The sequence below is a fragment of the Populus nigra genome, chromosome 16 (assembly GCF_951802175.1).
Source record: "Populus nigra chromosome 16, ddPopNigr1.1, whole genome shotgun sequence".
NCBI lineage: Eukaryota > Viridiplantae > Streptophyta > Magnoliopsida > Malpighiales > Salicaceae > Populus > Populus nigra.
In genome coordinates, this window is record NC_084867.1 from 620,588 (window position 1) to 640,255 (window position 19,668).

General features: G+C 32.7%; 1 protein-coding gene, 1 long non-coding RNA gene and 1 other non-coding gene across 4 annotated transcripts; all 3 read left to right on the forward strand.

Moving 5' to 3' along the window:
* The first annotated feature begins 4,821 nt into the window (after positions 1 to 4,821).
* LOC133676100 (uncharacterized) lies at positions 4,822 to 9,874 on the forward strand. 2 transcript variants are annotated; one of them, XM_062097671.1, is made up of 9 exons: positions 4,822 to 4,986; positions 5,167 to 5,216; positions 5,412 to 6,665; positions 6,750 to 6,840; positions 6,963 to 7,120; positions 7,224 to 7,275; positions 7,727 to 7,806; positions 7,901 to 7,994; positions 8,280 to 9,874. In XM_062097671.1, the coding sequence occupies exons 3-9, from the start codon at positions 5,496 to 5,498 to the stop codon at positions 8,804 to 8,806; spliced, it is 2,172 nt and encodes a 723-aa protein (XP_061953655.1). In that variant the 5' UTR covers positions 4,822 to 4,986; positions 5,167 to 5,216; positions 5,412 to 5,495; the 3' UTR covers positions 8,807 to 9,874. The 2 variants fall into 2 exon arrangements, with proteins under 2 accessions (XP_061953655.1, XP_061953654.1); XM_062097670.1 differs by lacking the exon at positions 5,167 to 5,216 and having other exon boundaries at positions 4,823 to 4,986.
* A 4,852-nt stretch (positions 9,875 to 14,726) lies between these two features.
* On the forward strand, positions 14,727 to 14,797 carry TRNAG-CCC (transfer RNA glycine (anticodon CCC)). The gene has a single exon. It is a non-coding gene; the product is annotated as a tRNA-Gly (tRNA).
* A 422-nt stretch (positions 14,798 to 15,219) lies between these two features.
* Positions 15,220 to 18,842, forward strand: LOC133675482 (uncharacterized). Its single transcript, XR_009835429.1, has 2 exons — positions 15,220 to 15,586; positions 16,203 to 18,842. It is a non-coding gene; the product is annotated as an uncharacterized LOC133675482 (long non-coding RNA).
* The last annotated feature ends 826 nt before the right edge of the window (positions 18,843 to 19,668 follow it).

Genomic DNA, 19,668 nt, shown 5'->3' on the forward strand with positions numbered 1-19,668 from the left:
AGAGTACTTAATTTGCCCTAAATCTCAAGGGATAGGTAAATTACATGATTAAAGAGGTTTACTTTATATTTATCTTAAAATAGTATTAATTAAAAGAATTTTGTTCCCCGAGTATATTGAACTAGTATAAAGAATATATTTTTAAAATCATTAAAAAAAAGTATTTAATCTTGATTAATGAAATGGTAAATCACCCTAAAACACCTTCAAATAGCACTGAATAAAAAATAAAAATGAGTATTTTGGCATGATTCATTGTCATGGTCGGCCTCTCAACAAAGTACAAATAAATTAACGTCTCTTGTGCATTAAGACAAAGACCAAACAAATTTCCAGGATATAATGATGTGGTCGGTTACTCTACAAGGTGGAAAGAGTTAAAAATAAAAAGAAGAACAATCATGCTAGGGTTCATCACCAAACCTTGAAGTAAATTGTTCGATCATTTGGAAACAAGCATCCCTTTTGCCTTTTGACTTTTAGGGTTTTGTATATTTCTAATGAAGACATAATTAAACCGGTTAAAGCAGACTTAATAAGTGCCAACTTAACCTTTAATTTTGCTTCTACAATGACCCTATCGATTGCTTTTCTTAGCTAGGTGTGCCTTTAGCTCGGCATGACCTTTCATGTCCTATCTTTTTTCTGTGTTTTTGCTACCATAATCGATGCAATACGTCCTCCATTTAGCTAGAATCAACACTTTTTTGGTTAGATTCAATGGAATATATCCCATTTTAAAATTCACTTAGCTAGAGCATTTCACACAATCAAGGAGTCAACTTTCTCTTGTTGCATTCATAATATTCCAACACAAATTAATAATAGTTTGAATGAGATATATATTGGATAAAATATATGGTTTGCATGGTACTAATCAATTATTAGATTGGTTTCTGTTTTTATAAGTTTTTTTCTCTTAAAGAAAAAAATTATCAGAGTTTAAAGAACAGATCAAGGAGAACCTCACTACAAGCTTACTGGTATTTAGTTTCTTTTAAATAAGATACTTTTCATTTACCTGAGTATTTGAAAGAAATAAGAGGTTTAGTATTAATTAGAAGCGAGCAGAAAATGAAAAAAAAAAAAACAATATGTGCATATACAGAATTTAATTTTCAAAATATATATATTATTACTTTTGATTAAAGTTTTGGAATTTCTATATATAGTTATGACTCCATAATTATTTTACTTAATCTATAAAATCTACTAGCTAGTAAACAATAATTAAATTCTATAGTGAAAATTAGCTGCCATAAAAGAGTCAATAGTGAACTTAATTTCCCGTATATTACATACATAGTCTTATTATTTTGAAGTTCATTAATTATTAGCTATTATTGTTAATTAATACTCTTGCTAATTATTAAAAATGATCATGTGATCCTGACTAATGGTGGGAGAATCACTCTCTAATTATTGATACTATTTTAAATATTTCACTTTTGCCTTGACAAGATATATAAGAATTTGTTCTTGATCACACATACCTCTTAAGAATCCAATCAATTATTATTAATTAAAAAAACATGCTTACATCATTTTTAAAGGAAATATGGGGTCCCATTGGTGATGAACAAACATGAAATTTGAACAACTAGTGAGATGATAATTGCAATAATGCCCTTATTAATGGGCAAATGCACACCCCATGCCCTGTTAAGGAGGTCAGATCAGTATCAGTAGTCTTGACCAGTAGTCCAGTAGGGTTATTTGGGCAAAGAACAAGGCCAGACATGGCAGTGTAAGAGAAAGCTCGCCATGCCCATGCTTCTTTGTAAAGAGCAAATGGGGAAGGGGAGGGGTGGGGGACAAATGTGACAATGTTGACATTTATTAAATATTTATAAACCACAAAAATATTATTATAAAGGAATAAGAACAACATAGGAGTCTTATGCTCTTCATATATGGACGCCCCATTACTGCTACCACTTTTGTCGGCCTCCGGCCATTGACTCCTCCGTCTTAGGACGGTCATCACTCACCTGGTCCTTCCATTCACATTATTAATTGCTTAATTTTGACATAAATTCCCGGATCAGTGAAAAGTGCAACCAATCATAATAAATTGTATTTGGAGCATGGTAATAAAACCTAACATGAGTTAGTTGGATTAACGTAAGTTTTAATTGGGTAACATCTATATAATTGATTGGGTTATATTAAATTAATTTTTTTAATTTTTTTTAATCAAAAATAGATTTTAATTAATATTATTTTTATAAACATAAAGACAGAGTCTATTTATAATCTTTATACTATGCTATATTTATATAAAATAGAGGAGTACAAATGTGGAGTGTCTAATAATTAATTTCTCTTAATCTTGTACTATAATGAGAATAAATAATCTTTACTCTTGAAATATTTTCCATTTTATACACATGAAAAGGGTTCGTTATGAAAATTTAAAGTCTAGAGTTTATTTCATAAAAAAAAAGTGTATGTAATTTATAAATTTAGTTATTAATAAATGAATCGATTATTATTAATTTTTTTATAAATTTAGTTCCGACGAACATTAACGTTATACTATTTGAGATTAATTTTTAATAGTTTTATCTATTAATTTGTGAATTTTATTATATATCTCCTCTATCAAAATTTCTTAAGATTCCGATTGGGATATTTTAACTTTCTTTAATTTCAAAGAAGCCGGTAGCTCTTGAAACTTCTGCTTGATTTCCTTGTCAAATAAAATAAAAATTAATTACTAGATCCGATTTTGTGTTTTTTGATTTCCGGGTATGAAAAATAGATTAAAAAAAGGTTGAAAACTGCTGTATGAAGGCTGTGAAAAATTCTTTTTGTGGCATGGTTCAACCTTTGCGAGTAATTTTCTTCTATTTTGTCTCATAAATCAAGCCATCACATAAAAAATTCCACCCTTGTAGTAGTTCGTAAGTCAATAGAAAAAAAAAATGAGTCCCTTCTTAAGAAGAAAGGTCAACGAAAAAAAATTACACAAATGAGAAAGGTGGTAGAAGAGCCACTTGGTTCACCTAACATGGTCTCTTTCATCACACACAAAATGGAAAATACCTCTAATAAATCCTTAATTAATAGATATTTTTTAAAAAAATTCATATTTTACTAGTGAACGACATCTTCCTCTCTAAATTTCCAAGTCAAAATTTGAAGTTTGACCTTTGAATAAAAAGCAGGAATATATATAGTATAGCTTCTTGTAATGGCTTTGAGACTGGAGATAAAAGGAAACAATCTAATTGCTTTGTCTAAGTAATTATTGGTTAAAAAATAATATAAATTATATTTTAGATGTTTTATCTAATAATTTAAATTTTTAAATTGAATTGGTTTTTTAATATGATATTAGAGTTTTCATGACCAAGTGGTTACGGGTTCGAATCTCACCATCTTCATTTATTTGATAAAAATTAAGCATAAAGTAATATGAGTCCGTGCAAGTTTTAAACTTAAAAAGCTTTCACTTGAAAAGGATGTGTTAAAGAATGATATACATCATATCCCGAGACCTTACCTAAATAGCTTAACCTTTTAGGTTAAGATGGTTCTTTGACATCATTGAGTAGGAGACTGTTTGTTTGTATTTTAAGAATAATTTTTTATTTTAAAAAATAAAATTGTTTTAAAAACTAGATTCATAATTTAATTCTGGGGCAATTGATGCTTTACAAATATCTTTCATCAGTACTCTTCCTTTTCTAAAAAAAAAAGTAGATTTATAAATATAAAATGACTTAAAATATCCACACCTTTTTCTGTTCCAAAAATGGATAAAGTCTTGAAACCAACTGGATAAGAAGCATGCCAAGACATTTGTTGATTATTAGTCTCATAGGTTGTCTTCGTTAAAGACAGCGTTTGATTATTTTCTTTAAATAAAATCGACTTGTCAATGAATATATATATATATATATATATTTCTTGTGTATTTTATATCTTAAAAGTGCATAAATTAATTCTAAATTTATCTTAATAAAAGAGTTGTTTCATATTTTTATCTATATTTCTTCAACTAAATACGTTTTTATCCATGTTTTTTTTCCTCTTTCTGACAATAATCAAACATTATTTTGATATCATATGATAAAAGAAATAAATACAAAAAAAAAAGTTTAGTTTGAAAAATGAAAACATAGATATAAAATAAACATGTTTATATGATATATTTTTTTTAAAAAAATATATAAGATATAAGATCTTGAAACAGTAATTAACTACTTAAAAATAATAATTTAGCATTATTTACATGTCAATTGTCAATCTAACTATAATCTAAACCATAGCCAATCATATTAAAGAGTGTGTGTATAATCACAAAGTCAATATCGATGTTTTTATTATATATTAATCCAAAAATCAAACAGTAGAAGTGATTTTTGAGAAATCCAAGAGTCCCAGCAGAAGTGATTCATGAGAAAAGACCAATAAAATAAAACTTTTTTATTTTTATCGTACGATTTTTAAATTTATTTAAATTTGTTTTTAATATCAGAAATTCAGAATATTAAAATGGAAGAAATGAGTGCTTGGAATAGCAAAATAATATATTTATTTATTTAAATTTGTTTTTAACAACAGAAATTCAGAATATTAAAATGACATAAAAAATAAAAATAAAAAATTGTAAAATTACAATTCAACCGCGACGAAATAAAAAACAACACGGGGCATGACTACAAGAACCGGAGAGAGAGAAAGAGAGTTAAAAGAGCTCCGTCTCGAAATCTCGTTCCTCGGGCCATCCGTTCACGAATACCAAGGGTATTATTTTGTTTCCTGTTTTACCCTTCCGTTATTTTCTCTTAAAATCTATTCGTGCAAACTATTGTTTTCTCTTATTTATTTTTATTTTCTCCTTCTGTTATACTGGGATTGCCTTGCTTTCTTCACATATATAGCGAGAGAGACCAAAAACGCTTACAAATTTTAATGGGTTCTTTGATCTATGCTCTCTTCACTCTCAGAGAAATCTCTTAAACAAAACAAACCCATGTAAGCATTTCCTTTTTTATTTTTGAAAATTTTATTCGAACAAATCCGAGGTTTTTTTTGCTTGTTTAATGATAATCTTCAACTCATGATTCTGTTTCATTCTTACTAATGCAATCACATGATCTTCTACTTCATGTTAATGGGTTTTCATTTTTTTGTAATGAGTTTTTTGTTGTGCAGAAGCTTCTTTTTTTAGTAAAAGATGAATTTTTTGGAGTTCTTGTTTGATGGTATGGTTGTTTAAGTATGGAACTTTTTTTTTTTAATTTATTGAAGGGACTAGGTTCAATGGGTGTGGATTGGGATCCATGTTGGATCTCTTGGTTTTTTTTTTATTGTTAATGTTATCATTGTTGTTCGATGTAAGAAGTTTTTTATACGGAAACTAGAGGCTGATCTTGGTTTTTGTGTATTTTTTTTTGTAGTTCTTTTGAGATTGCTTGTGTTGAGGGATAGAGTTTTAGCATGTTTCCTTGAGAAGGGCTTTCATGGGCTGAACTCAAAGAATAATGGGAAGTTTGAGTGAAGAAGAGTACCGGTTTTTTGATGCCTATGAAGACATTGCATCAATTTCTGATGCAAAGTCTGATAGCATTGAGATATTTGATTCTCATTCTAGTTTTGATAACTCCATTACCAGGAGTCCTCCTTATGAACTGTGGATTAAGAGCCCTGGAAGTGTTCAGGAACGGCGGAGTAAGTTCTTTGATTGGATGGGAGTCGGTGTAGATCAAAATGGATATGGGAATTTAGAAGAATTTAGCTTGGAAGGAGAGAGTGATAGAATTAGAGAAAGCAGTGGGGCTGTGTTGAGAAAGTCATGTTTTGAAGATGAATTTTGTTCGACTCGATCTATGATGTCGTGTTGGTCTAATGGTGAATCTAATTTGTTAGCGGAGTTGGGTTCTGTGGAGAATTTTGTTTGCAGAGATGGGGTTTCGGGCAGCGGAATGATGTGCAATGTAGATGAATTGGGGCAGGATGGGAAAGCAAATGAAGGTTGTGAAGTGGGCTCAGAACAGTCAGTAACAGCAGAGGAATCTGAGAAAACTTCCGAGTCCTATCCCTCATTTCAACAACTTAAGCAGAAAGAAGTTGGGGAACCAAATACTTTAGTGGATACTCCAAGGAGACGAAAGAAAGGGTGGCTGAGTAGAATCCGTTCCATAACATGCATCGTGGATAGGCCACAGGAAGCTGACAAATTGAGACATGATGATGATGATGCGCTTCTGAGGCACAGGGTACAAAGGATTAAGGTTCGCCGATGTGGGAAGCGAACAAAGGAACTTTCAGCTCTTTATAAAGGGCAAGATATCCAGGCCCATGAGGGTTCGATTTTAACCATGAAATTTAGTCCTGATGGGCAGTACCTTGCAAGTGCTGGTGAGGATGGGGTTGTGCGTGTGTGGCAAGTACTGGAGGGTGAGAGATCAAATGAACTTGACATTCCAGAAATAGATCCATCCTGCATGTACTTCACGGTGAACCAGCTACGCGAGTTGAAACCCCTCATTTTTGATAAAGAGAAGACAGCTAAAATGAGGAGCATGAGGAAAACATCAGATTCTGCATGTGTCATTTTCCCTCCAAAAGTTTTCCGGATTTTGGAGAAACCATTGCACGAGTTCCATGGGCACAGTGGAGAGGTCTTGGATCTCTCATGGTCCAAGAATAATGTAAGTTGCTTCATTAAGGATGCATTTCTCTAACATAGTGAAGAAAACAAACCATAATATTAACAGAAATTCTTCTTGGTGCAGCATTTACTTTCAGCTTCAGAGGATACAACTGTCCGTCTATGGCAAGTGGGATGTGACTGTTGCCTCAGGGTCTTCCCACATAGCAATTATGGTGCGCTTCTGGCTAATTTTAAGTTTCTTCTCAACTATGTTTTGTTAATTTAGTTGCAAGTCAAGTTGAATTACCTTCCTCTTTATTTCGTTATTTATTTATTTGTTTTGGATGTGATGCAGTAACCTGTGTTCAGTTTAACCCTGTGGATGATAATCACTTCATGAGTGGTTCAATAGACGGAAAGGTTCGCATATGGGCAGTCAATAGTCGCCAAGTTGTTGACTGGACTGATATAAAAGATATAGTTACTGCAGTGTGTTATCGTCCAGATGGGCAGGTTCGGCAGTTTTCTCTCAACTCTTTTATCCTATGGAATTGAGGATCTGAGGGTGTATGCTTCCATGTTAAGTGCCCTGATAGAAAATCTTTTTCTCTTGTAGGGAGGGATTGTCGGCTCCATGACAGGCAATTGTCGCTTTTATAATATGTCAGGTATGCATATTCTGATAATTAGCACCTACTGCATTCTTTATGTGTAGGACAGAGTCAAAATGCTGTTACTTTTCATTTGTAAAGGTAGTTTTTTTGACAGTATGCTCTATCCTGGTTGAATTACATGTCATATGGGAAATCTTGCTAGTTGTAACCTATGCGATTTTAGTAGTTTTGAATGCAAGTTCATTTCATTAAGAATGTATGGTTTGTGTACATAAGCCAAATGGTGTTTGTCTCTTCTTTGAAGAACTCTTGCAATTGTGTTTTATGGATTTTGTGCATAAATTATGGGTTTGAATGGGTGATGGGTCGTATCTCAAAGAAAGTTCATAATAAATTAGGTTCCATGGTAATAAAGATCTAGTTTTGCCTCAGATCAACTTTGAGTTTAATGCATTTAAGTTGAAATACATATTAACTAAATGGACTATTCTTTCACCCGCTGCAGACAGTCACTTGCAACTTGATGCTCAGATCTGCTTGCTTGGTAAAAAGAAGTCACCTTGCAAAAGAATAACTGGCTTCCAGGTAACCTATCTTTTGCCTTCCAATGATGTTTTCGCTTTGTTTTTACTGTACATGCTGCTTACTGTTTTACCTCATTATATGCCTTCAACTTCAGTTTTCCCCACAAGACTCAAGCAAAGTAATGGTGACTTGTGCTGATTCACAAGTCAGAATCCTCCAAGGACTTGATGTGATAGGCAAATATAAAGGTATGCATTGTTAGCTCCTTTTCTTTATCGTTTTCTCAAAATCATCTTATAATTTTGCTGCTTCAGACAAGTCAGATGCTTTAGTGATAAATGTTAATTGCTTCTAGATATGCCTAGTATTTGTAGATTTCATGTTGTGAAACTCAAATGGGCGTGTAGCAATTTTATGAAACATGTGAAATATCAAACTCTGTGTAGTATCTTTGGTGATCTAAACAGCACAATTTTTTATCTCTACTTTTTTGCTGTTGAACTTAAATTTTTGAATTTCTCCATGTTCTTTAGGCCATGCAGCAAACCAGATATCTGCATCTTTTACCTTGGATGGAAAACATATTGTCTCAACCTGTGAGGATTCCAGTGTACATTTATGGAATTACGTTGATCAGGAACAACCTTCTACTCCTCGATCAAAAAACTCAAGGTCTTATGAGCATTTCACTGCCAATGCATCTGTTGCAATACCTTGGTGTGGAATGAAATATGGGGGTTCAGAGAATGGATGGGGATTCCGTGTTTCAGACAATAATTCACAGGAAGTTCTACCTCTTTCTTCCCCGGCTAGTTTTTCTCTGAGCCAAGAATATTCTGTAGAGTCTTTTCCCAAGGGTTCTGCTACTTGGCCAGAGGAAAAGCTTCCATCGAGCCCATTGTCTGCCTCCTCAACAATGCGCAAATCCCAGTTCAAGTTCCTGGAAAATTCACGCCAGAGCACAGCCGCTTCTCACGCATGGGGTCTAGTCATTGTGACTGCAGGGTGGGATGGAAGAATAAAATCATTCCACAATTATGGGTTACCGGTTGCTGACTGATACTATAGTGGTACTGCAGTGCTTCAGAGAATCAGGATTGATCCTTTCTTTGGGATTTTTAGTGCCCCCTTTGATGGGATTACATGCCACAAAATCTGGTGCTGCATAGGTGACCAATTAGCATTGAGTTTGACATCATTGAAAGTTGCCAGCTTGCTCTACTTTTAATGACTAATGCATTGTAGATGAATGTTTGAGAATTCGGGGAGGGCCCTTCTTGGATCACGGTGCGCTGTAAAGAAGCATATATGACAAGTGGTCACAGTTCTATGGTTGCGATGATTATCCAGCTTGCAGTGAGCAAGAGGCTGAGGTTAGCTTATCTTGATGCCCGGCTTAATTATAAAATTAGCTGATCTTTTTTTGCATGAGAAATTGGTGTCTGCTGGCCCAGAAAGATATGCGAGTCATGTGTTAGGAGAGGCAAATTTGCCACTCTCTCTTTATAATAGAGGTGCTTGTGGGACCTTTGCTTAACCTCTTTCTTTGGCTTGCTAAAATGAGAGGAGGGAATCCAGAGCTGGTGGTTGCAGTTTATTTGGGAGAAAAATGGTGGGGAACTCTGCCATTATAACTTGTTGGCCAATCTGAATGATTGAATTGTTTGTCTGCCATATCAGGCTTCATGGTAGGGTCGATTTCACCTGAGCTTGACGGTGGGGTTGTATTCTGCTTCATTTTCAGCTGAATGACTTGTTTGATTAGCCAAGTGCTTGCGAATGTGAGTCCCCCTTTTAGCTTGGTGAATGGATTTCCAGTTGAAAGCTTCTGGCGTTTAAAATTACGAGGATGCTGGCACGCGGTTGACTACTTATGATCATTGCTCGAGTGCTGTTTATCCTTTTTTGTCTCGCTAACAGAATTTTGTATATTGTATCTCTAAAATTCATTCTAACATCACTCAGATTAGTTTTGAGGTTATTTATCTTCGGAAAATGTAGAAGAGATGGCCTCTGAGTTTAGCATACGCAATTGTGGCTATGTAAATAAACCTGTTCGGAGGTTATTTTCCTTGTAATCTGTTTTGGGAAGTGGCCTGGAAAATGAGAGAACGAAAATTGATGAGCATTACGGTTTGTCTGCCAGATAATTGTCTCTTTCTCAAGTACCATGCCTTCATTTTCATGCCCTAGATTCGTTTTTTTTTTTTTTTACAAAAACTTGCCAGGAACCATTATTGCCTGCTAATCCCATTTCAGCACTCAGCTAAAAGCTACCCAAAAAAGCAAATTCATGGTAGCTCAAGGCACTTTAATCAGCAATCTGTTGGCATCACACAGCATGCATCAACAAGTAAAGAAACATGGGTGTGATAAACTATAAACCTCGTTGCCCTACACTCGCTAGAACTGATTGGTTCAGATACAAGCAAGAATCAAGAAAGCATAAGCTAATTTGTTGATTTAGCTGGTAGGCCAGGCTATGGCACGAGGGTGACACCACTGCCAATTATCAAGACTAAACCTCTCTCCTTTTCTTAGACAAGAACTTGTCTTAAATCATTTCAAGGGAGTTTCAAACAAGAACAGGAGGCTGATGATGGGGATTCCAATTTCAAAACTTTGTCATCAAGTTAAGAGAATCATTATAAGAAGGAATAATACAACTCTGTGCCTGTTCTATTCTTCTTAACGTGAAACATCCACATGGCTTTGTACCGCACAATGGGTTAGGAACCTTGGATTCCTCTTAATGTATATTGCTACATTTCCTCCCAAATCCATTTTTTAGGGCAGATAGTACAGAAACAAAGCCATTAATTTGATGGTGGTTGGATAGAATCAAAGCATTGATGGGTCCTATACTTAACTCTTAACACAAGATAATTAGCACTTTACAAAGAGTACGGAAGTCCCTTAATTAGGAGACAAAAATAATGACTTTGGTTTTGAGGGACAAGGCCTCTGTTGTATCATGTAAAGCTTGAGCTGTAAACCCTAATTGATCACCATCATTTGATTTGGGATCTGGGATCTGGGGTTTTTTTTTATTAATAATAATGGATTGACAAGAACTTTGTTAATGTACCCGACAAAGAAACATAGCATTTGGCAATCCCTACTCTACATAGGTTTTTGCTCTCTACTTTTCATTAATGAACCTTAAAAAATAAAAAAAATTAATAGTTAATTACATGTGTTTCTGTTGTGTGTTGTGCTTTTGTGTCACCGACTAGGCATTCTCTGTCTTAGAAGCTTTGAATATAATTAAATTACCACTAATAACCATTTAGGTGGTGGCCAGTGATAAGAGTTTGAAACCAAGAGATTTGCTTTCTCTGTGGTCTCAAGTTCGAGCCCTGTGGTTACTCATATGATGGCTACTGGAAGCTTACATGGTCGTTAACTTCAGGGTCCGTGGAATTAGTCGAGGTGCACGCAAGCTGGCCCGGACACCAACGTTAAACTAAAAAAAAAAATTATCACTAATACCAGCTTAAGATGCATGGGGTTCTAGAGTTTGATTTATGCATGTAGGAAAAATTAGATCATTACAAACTAAATAAAATATTTTACCCTTTTGCTATAAATATTTGTGACGTAGTTGATGACTAAACGGCAGTATTATTCCCGCTCTCGCGGGTTGGTTCGGGGCTTGGTTGGGATAGGATTTAAATAAAAAATATATAAAAAAAATTTTAACTTGATTAAAAATTTAAATTGACTTGTGACTAATATAAAAACTTATTAATTAAAAAAATGATATGTTTTAATTTTTTAAAATTTTTTAAGTTAACCTAGATTAATTTTATTAAGCCACGACGACTCGTGCTTTATACTAGGTTTAATAACTACAGTAAAAACTTCAAGAATTTTAAAATAATAAAAGTTGTTTGAAGCTCTTTTTGGATATCAGTACTAAATTCTTATCAATTGAATATTAAACAAGTTATTCACATTCTAATTGATACATTCCTAAGAAATTTATCTCATTTTATTTTTATTGAATTTGAATCTAAGATAAAAAAAAAATCTTTTTATTGCTATATGTTTTGTATAAAATTATTTTTATTTTTTTTTATTTCTTCACTTCAAATTTGATTTAATTTAATTTTTATATCAACTTTGACAATCATTGTTTTAATTGTTATTTTTTTTTCTTGTATTTTTTGTAGTTGAAATTTTTTAATTTATCAGATTTGGTCCTCGTTTGGAATTTTTTTATCATCTTTCAACTTTTTTATTTGTCAAATTTGGTCCTTATTCTTTTAATTTTTATTTTTTTATTTGAAACAGTTTATGAAATTGATTTTTTTTTTCATTCTTTTAAAATTCTTTTATTTGTCAGATTTGATCATATTCTTTCAATAAACTTGAAAAAATAAACTAAAATATTACTAAGTTATTTTCCAACTTATTTTTCATGGTATAACTAAACACTAAAAAATATTTTCTAACTTATTTTATATCACAATGTCAAACATCAAAATATAATTTAATTTTCCAGAATTTATTTTTGATGGAATCCACTTTTTAAAAAATAAAATCACTTTGGGCAAATAAAAAGTGCCTTAAATGGTATAATTGAGCAAATAATATACTGGGCTGGGCTGGAATACGGTAGGCTAGAATCACCAAACTATAGTGTAAACCAATTGAGGGGTCCTGTATTCCTCTTCAGCTCCCTAATAGGCTGGATTACTTGTTGGACTGTTCAAGCATGGGCTCGGCTTTTATATCTCATGTAATTTGGGCCAATCCTTCTGTCTTATTAATTCAAAATAAATTATTCAATAATCAATCAAAAAGAAATTTAATCTCTATTTGATTTGATGGTGTCCTTGTAATGTACTTAAAAATGGTTTTAAAACGTATTTGAACTAAAAACAATTAAAAAAATTTAAAATTTAAATTACTGAATAAAATAAATAAAAAAACATTAATTTAAAAACAGCAAAATTGTGATATTACGATCATATACATATTTTATGTGAAATTTGGTAAGAGGATGTTGTTAATAATATTGTAAAATTAAAATTAAAATAAAAACATGCCATAAAAGATATAAGTCCATCCTATTGTAATATTATAAAGTAATATAAAACAATTTTCATAAACTAGCCTAATTAATCCTTTAAGTATTTGAGTTGAGAATACGAGATCACACTTAAGCTTTTCCATACCATATTTTGCATGGACAGGAGGTGTTAAAAATATATAATTCATCAATAATATTTATATTATTTGAACTGATTTAATAAACTGTCAAAGTTATATATATAATGTGGATGTTATATATAATAATAGATTGAAAAACCTAAAAATATAGATATTATGAGTTGAGTCGGGTGGCAGATCAATAAATATTTCAACTCCAATGTTTTATTTAGTGGATTTTATATTAGATTTTTTTAATATAACAAAAAAAAATTACCAAGAAAATAAGTTGAATTTAATGGTGGTATAAAATATAAAAATTATTCCTAATATTTAAGTTCATCACTAATTAAAGATTTATGAAAATTAATAATATAAACATAACTCGGGAATATTTTGTAATATCCACAAAATAATTATCTCAAGTTACATATTTAATTTGAATGTATTTGATGTTCAAGTCATGAATTTCACGTGTTAATTAGTTCAGTTTTGTTTAAGGTAATATTTTATTTATTTATTTGTTGTTATTATTATCTAATTTTTTATTATATTATTAAATCAATTAAAACTTAACATGATTATCAAAATTCTTTTATTTCTTTGAAAACACAATCATTCCCTATTATTAAAAAAATTATTCCCTCCTGCGGCATCGAGCGGGCACCAATCTAGATTATCTTCTAAAAGCCCTCGATCGGTTTCCCATTAATTCCAGACCTCCACTCGCCTCTCAAAATCTGCTGTTCTGTAAAAGTGAGAGACCCTTCACATTCCCTTACAGGTTTCTTCTTCTTTTTTCTTGAAGTTCGAGGTTTGCAAATGTGTTGCTTCAGCATTTTTTTCTTAAAATGGCAACCAACACTGAATATTCTTCTTGAGGTCTGCTGGTCTCTTGGCATAGATTTATCTTTCACGAGCAACTGGTATATCTTTGGTGAATAATTGAAAACAGAAACAGATAATTTCTGCTATTCAAAAATCAAATCAACAGCATGGCCCTGAATGGGTTATAAATTCCAGCCTGATCAGAAACCAGCAATCCCATGGAGGATTGTAGAACAACTACAAGTCTTCCTTTGGTACATTCTTAAACTGGTTCATGGTGTTTTACTTTGAAAACGTGAAATGTAAATGTCAAGGACATCATAGCATAGGATAACAATGTCTCAAAATATTTGCAGGAGCAGACTTCTCAAATGCTGTTTTAGACCGAGTCAACTTCGGAAAAGCAAATCTCCAAGGAGCTGTGTTTAAGAACAGTACTACTGTACTATCAGACTCCACATTTGTTGAAGCTCAACTGGAAGATGCTGTTTTCAAGGACACCATTATCGGCTACATTGATCTTCAATTCAGAAGAAGATTTGTACAAATACATCAATCAGTCCAGATGGAAGGGGTGAGCTGGCCTGGCTGCTGATGAGCTCAAATTTATACCATGTCCTTAATCTCAGATGAGTGGTTCCAAATTGATGTAGTATATATACTAGTCTCAGTGAATCTTGATCACAAAACATCATGAAAGCTACCAAAATGAGACTAACCATTGGTTCTTGTCCCTCCCATGTGCCATGTTTTGTAGCCCTAGTGCTTGGTGCTTTTTCAGCCAACAAAAGGGAAAAAAACACAACTATCAATCCTTTCAACCATCACTAAAATATCCCAGAAGGAGGTATTCCTTCAATAATAAGTGCTTGAAAAATAATAATTCTGGAACTGGAAACTACGAGTCCAATTGATGTGAAGTTTTAATAGCTTTCCTTGTTAGTTAGATGATACTTGATCTATATTAAATATATTGGCTCCTCCAAATCTAAAACGCGCATCTAGTGTAGTGGTATCATAGTACCCTCCCACGGTACTGACCGGGGTTCGATTCCCCGGATGCGCACTGTTATCCCTCTTTCTTTTTGATTTGGCAAACTACGTTAAGGCCCACCAAATTGTCAACAGATTTCAAACAGGTCCTCATTCTACAAAAAGTTTCAAAATATTTCAGAACGAATTATGTTTCAGAATTGATGCAATATCAACCTTACCACATCAAATGCTCATTGTTTTGTTTTTTTTTAGTGAGACACATTATTATGGGACCCCACTTTAAGAACATGCTTAAGTATATAGTTCACAATATTTTCGAGTTTTTTCTTCTTCTTTTTATATAGCATTTCTCAAGGATTATTGATACAAATATAGATATATAAATTATGCTAAAAATCCTCATCCAAGTAATAAAATATCCCAAAAAAAAAACCCTACACCATAAACTAAGTATGGATAATTATCTCTTCCATAAAAAAAGTAAGCATGAAACTAACGAGTGGATCGCATTTAATTCTTGAAAGAACGATGGAAAAGGAAGGGAAAATCATCATCAATACATGCTTCCTTTGATTCTAGCTAGCTAGGCCCTCCTGTCCTCCCTCTTAGGATGCCCCATTAATTTCACTCAGCCGTGCTGGTTAGGGGAGAGGGTAGGTGTCTCTAATGGCTCTAGATTCTCGTATGTGTTAGAATTTGAGTGAGGGATGGATGATATTTGCAATCATTGGAATACACCTACCCCTTTTCAATCGTTTTGTGAAGATGCTTGCTTACATCACAGTAGACGTGCGAGTCCATGACTCTGATATATTTCAGCATCATGATCATTTCCTGCATGCTACTCTGATCGAGAAAGGTATATATTACAGACCCCATCTTGTCCATTGCCTCCGGCTAACTCCATTTCAGCTAACTGATCTTGCCTCATATATATATATATATATATATATATATATATATATATATATATATATATATATCCTTGTGCATTCCTTCGGGAAAAAAAAAGCCGATCTCTAGTGAAAGCTGAAGCTTTGTGTTTTAATATATCAAACTATGTGTTAATTTAATAATTTAAGTTATTAAATAAAATTTTAAAATAAAATTTATATTATTTTTAATATATTTTTTCAAGTGAAACCTTTTTAACTTGAAATTTATATATTCATATTATTTTTTATTTGATTTTTATTAAATAAATAAAGATGATATTTATGATCATTTAATTATTAAGACTATGATATTATATCAAGGAACCATACTAATTTAATAACTTAAGTTATTAAACTAGGGTCTAATATAAAATTTATAGTATTCTTTAATATAATGTAAACACGTTAGAGCCTTCTTTTAAGTATAGATACATAGTTTTGCAATGATTATTTTAATGTATTTCTCATACTCGTGTCATTTGCTTCATGTATAATTAATTAATACTTGTGTATTTGTGACATGTCTCGCGTATATGGAAGAGGGGAAGAACTTGTTTCTAGTTTAATGAATGATTTTGGCTTAGTTTTATAAAAGAAATTTAAAGTGTTTCTTAATTTATAATAATAATTAAAAAAAAAACGAGTGATTTTTCATTTAATTCAACACATGTCGAAGGTGTGATCCAATCGCTTTCCCCATAGCCTTCTTACTCCCCGACAGAAACTAAAGGGTCCGTGAGACTAACCTGTCAACAAAAGAATATTGTCCTACAACTTGGCACTCACTTTGAGAAAAATTAAATATAGAATTACAAGAGACAAATCACTTGGAAATTAATCACTAAATACTTTTGTTGATTAATCTGTGGAACTAATTAATATGAAACTTTCAGAAATTAAATCTTTGAAATAAATCAAATACAATAACCCTTCAAGTTCTTATGTCAATATTAATTTTCTACTTCTTTTTCTTCAATTTGTGCACCAAATCCCACCTTAATTACTTCATAAATCTACCATTAGAAAATTAATTAAGTGTTTATATGTATTATCATTCCACTGCACACATCAAATTAAGTTCCCATTATCAAAATCTTGCTTTCTAACCAACACACAAAACCAAAAGATAAATTAATCAGACAGAATCTCAGGCCAGTACTGCAGTAAACAAAACCTGAAAATAAATGTATGGATGATCAGCGGCCTTTGTTTCTAGGCATCAGTGAATCTGAAAGGCCAAGAAAGCAGGATTATTTCATTGGATAGAAGTTGCAGGCAAACACCAAATCTTCTGATCATGCACACCCACACTATTTCTTGATGATTTGATCTTACATGGAAAAAGATACAGAGAATTGTAGTTATCTGGGCCACCATGAACTTTGGAAATTTGGAATGGTAGCTTTCAGAAATGGAACCTTTAATTTTTACTACAGTAAAAATTGGCTGGCTTAACCTGTACTTCCATGGTCATGCTGATGGTTGTTGAGCTTAAAAATTATACTTGCTGATGACCTGCCATTCCATGATCAACTACAATTCCTTTCGGTTTTCTTCTTTTAAACTGACCGTCAAGTGTCAACAAATTTATATATAGTACCCTCCAACCATTTTCCCTGCCACAATTTATTCTCCAACTCCAACCAATTGGTTATAACACCAACTCTCAGTACCATTTTCTGCTTTTATTTATGCAACCACACATTTGCCCTAGCTAAGGGAGTAGGGTGGTCATTCAGGGGGGGTTTGTGTCCTTTGTCATTACTTTGGAAATTTTGCTTTAGATCCATGCATGTAGGCCTCCTATTTATAGCAACATGCTTGGATTCTAAATGGTCGCAGCAACTTGTGAAAGCTCCACAGGTGGTGAGAAAGAGAGGATTGGAGCTCGCATGGCCTCTTTGTAATGTTTCTTGCTCAAATGAGTATTCCAACAACAGTAGCCTTTTGAACAAGAACATATGTTTTTGCCTTGAATGGTTATGATGTTGCTGGTATCTACTGTTTCTGAGATGCTCATTCGAGCAAGAAATATTAGAAGAGGATATTTTTCTACTAGGGTCTTGCTTCAATAAGAGGAAGAACTGCTTGCTCAAAGTTTATCAGATAAGTTGCTGTACTTTTCTTCCCTAGCCACCACACATGCAAAGGTTGTTTTCTGATTTTTGCTCACAAGAGTCTAGCAATAAAACAAGGTTTAGGGTTTTCCTCCCCCCCCCCCCCCCCCTGTGTTTCAGTTGCTAAATAGGGGGTTCATCTAGGTAGGGAATATTTATGGTACTGATGTATCAGGTGGCTTCTCTCTCCACCCCCCCTTCCTGCACCTTTTCCTCCCTCCCTCCTGATCTTGTTATCCTGTCCTTATCATATCATGAGGTCCATCTATACAATTAATGCCTGTGCCAGTGATGATGATGATTGCTCCTGATCAAGGATGATACTTTTGTTTTGTTTCTGTAAGCATGTATTCTGTCGAGTTTGTCACAGGGATCATGGTTAGTCTGTCTTGATGAAATCTGATGGACTGGTTAAGCATATTTTTCCATGAGATTTCATTGTCTGATGTCCTGAATTGAAGTTATCCGCGCTTTCTTGTATGGAACTAATTCTGCTTCTGATCACAGGTTTCTTAATTCTCAAAGTGGTTAGAATCTTCAGTTCTGCCGATAAAAGACTTGCTCCACTGATTCACATGTGCCTTTCTCTTTCTTGTGGCTTGCTGCAGTTTTGTTATAATTAATCCTTTTGTCACCATGAGACCTTATGCTGGTTCCACCTCAAATTCTATTTTTATTCCTGAACTATATATCAATACTGTCCCGGGATGTTTTTTGTTTACATCTGATGATACTAGCGTGTGTGTGTGTGTAATTTCACGGTCACTGCTGAAGCCATGTTCCTGAGATCAGATGTGCTTTATATGGTCTGTTCATTTCTGGTTCTTGTTCTGGGCTACTATGGACATATGCTGATGTGCTTGTTGCTTCAAAATGTTGATCACCTTCCTGTTTCTTGATGAGCTTCTGATCTTCTGCTATGAAAGCTGTATGTTTTCATTTTCAGTGTAATTTCTACTTCCTTTTATGGAGTTTCCAGCTGTTCTCTCCATGATCTGGGTAGCCTTGAGTGATATAATATCTTTAATTAATTCTAATAAAAAGTTTCTTCGTTTGATCAGTATATATATATAGTCATGTTCAAGCTTGATCAATCAAACTCAAGCTTAACTTTGGACTTGAAAGATATCAAATTATAACCAGCTAGATTATTGATAACCTAATATATATATATATATATATTGCAAAATCAACATAAAATAAAGTATCACTATGGTAGCAATAACTTGAAAAATCAGTAATTCCAAAACTTAATAAATTGTGTTCAATATTAATTAGTCTGGTTAATTAAGTTTATACAAGTATTTTATGAGTTAATTATAACTTGTCCTTGACACTTAGAATGATTCATGATGAAGAAGAAAGAAATGCCCTTTTTTTTTTAATTGTGTTGTGGGAACCACGAAATATTCTGAATAATTTATAAAACAAGGATTTTATTGAAGATCACGTACGAAGCGTTTCAGATAAAATATTTAAATAAAATAAGAACATATCCTTTATTTATTATTTAGTATTAGTTTTGTAGTGTTTATTATATTTTTTTTATATATATAATTATATTAAGTTGTTATAACTAATTATTTTTTTATTAGCCCTAATGTCTTTTTTGTTGTTGTTTTATGAAACCTTAAAAAAAAAAATCAACAATTGAAGAAGTTGATATATATAAAGCAACCTGTTTGAATAATAAAGTTTCCCCAATTCTTGATATGCCTTGTTTGAAATTAAGTTGAGAGCATTTGCAATTAATTACAAAAACTAATTAACAAACATTAGGGCACAACGTACAACATCTATCTCAATGAATACATATTAGGGATTTTTTTCCCTTAATCATCAAGATAAAGAATTAATTAAGGTGTTAATTAAGGTGTTGAAATCTCTTA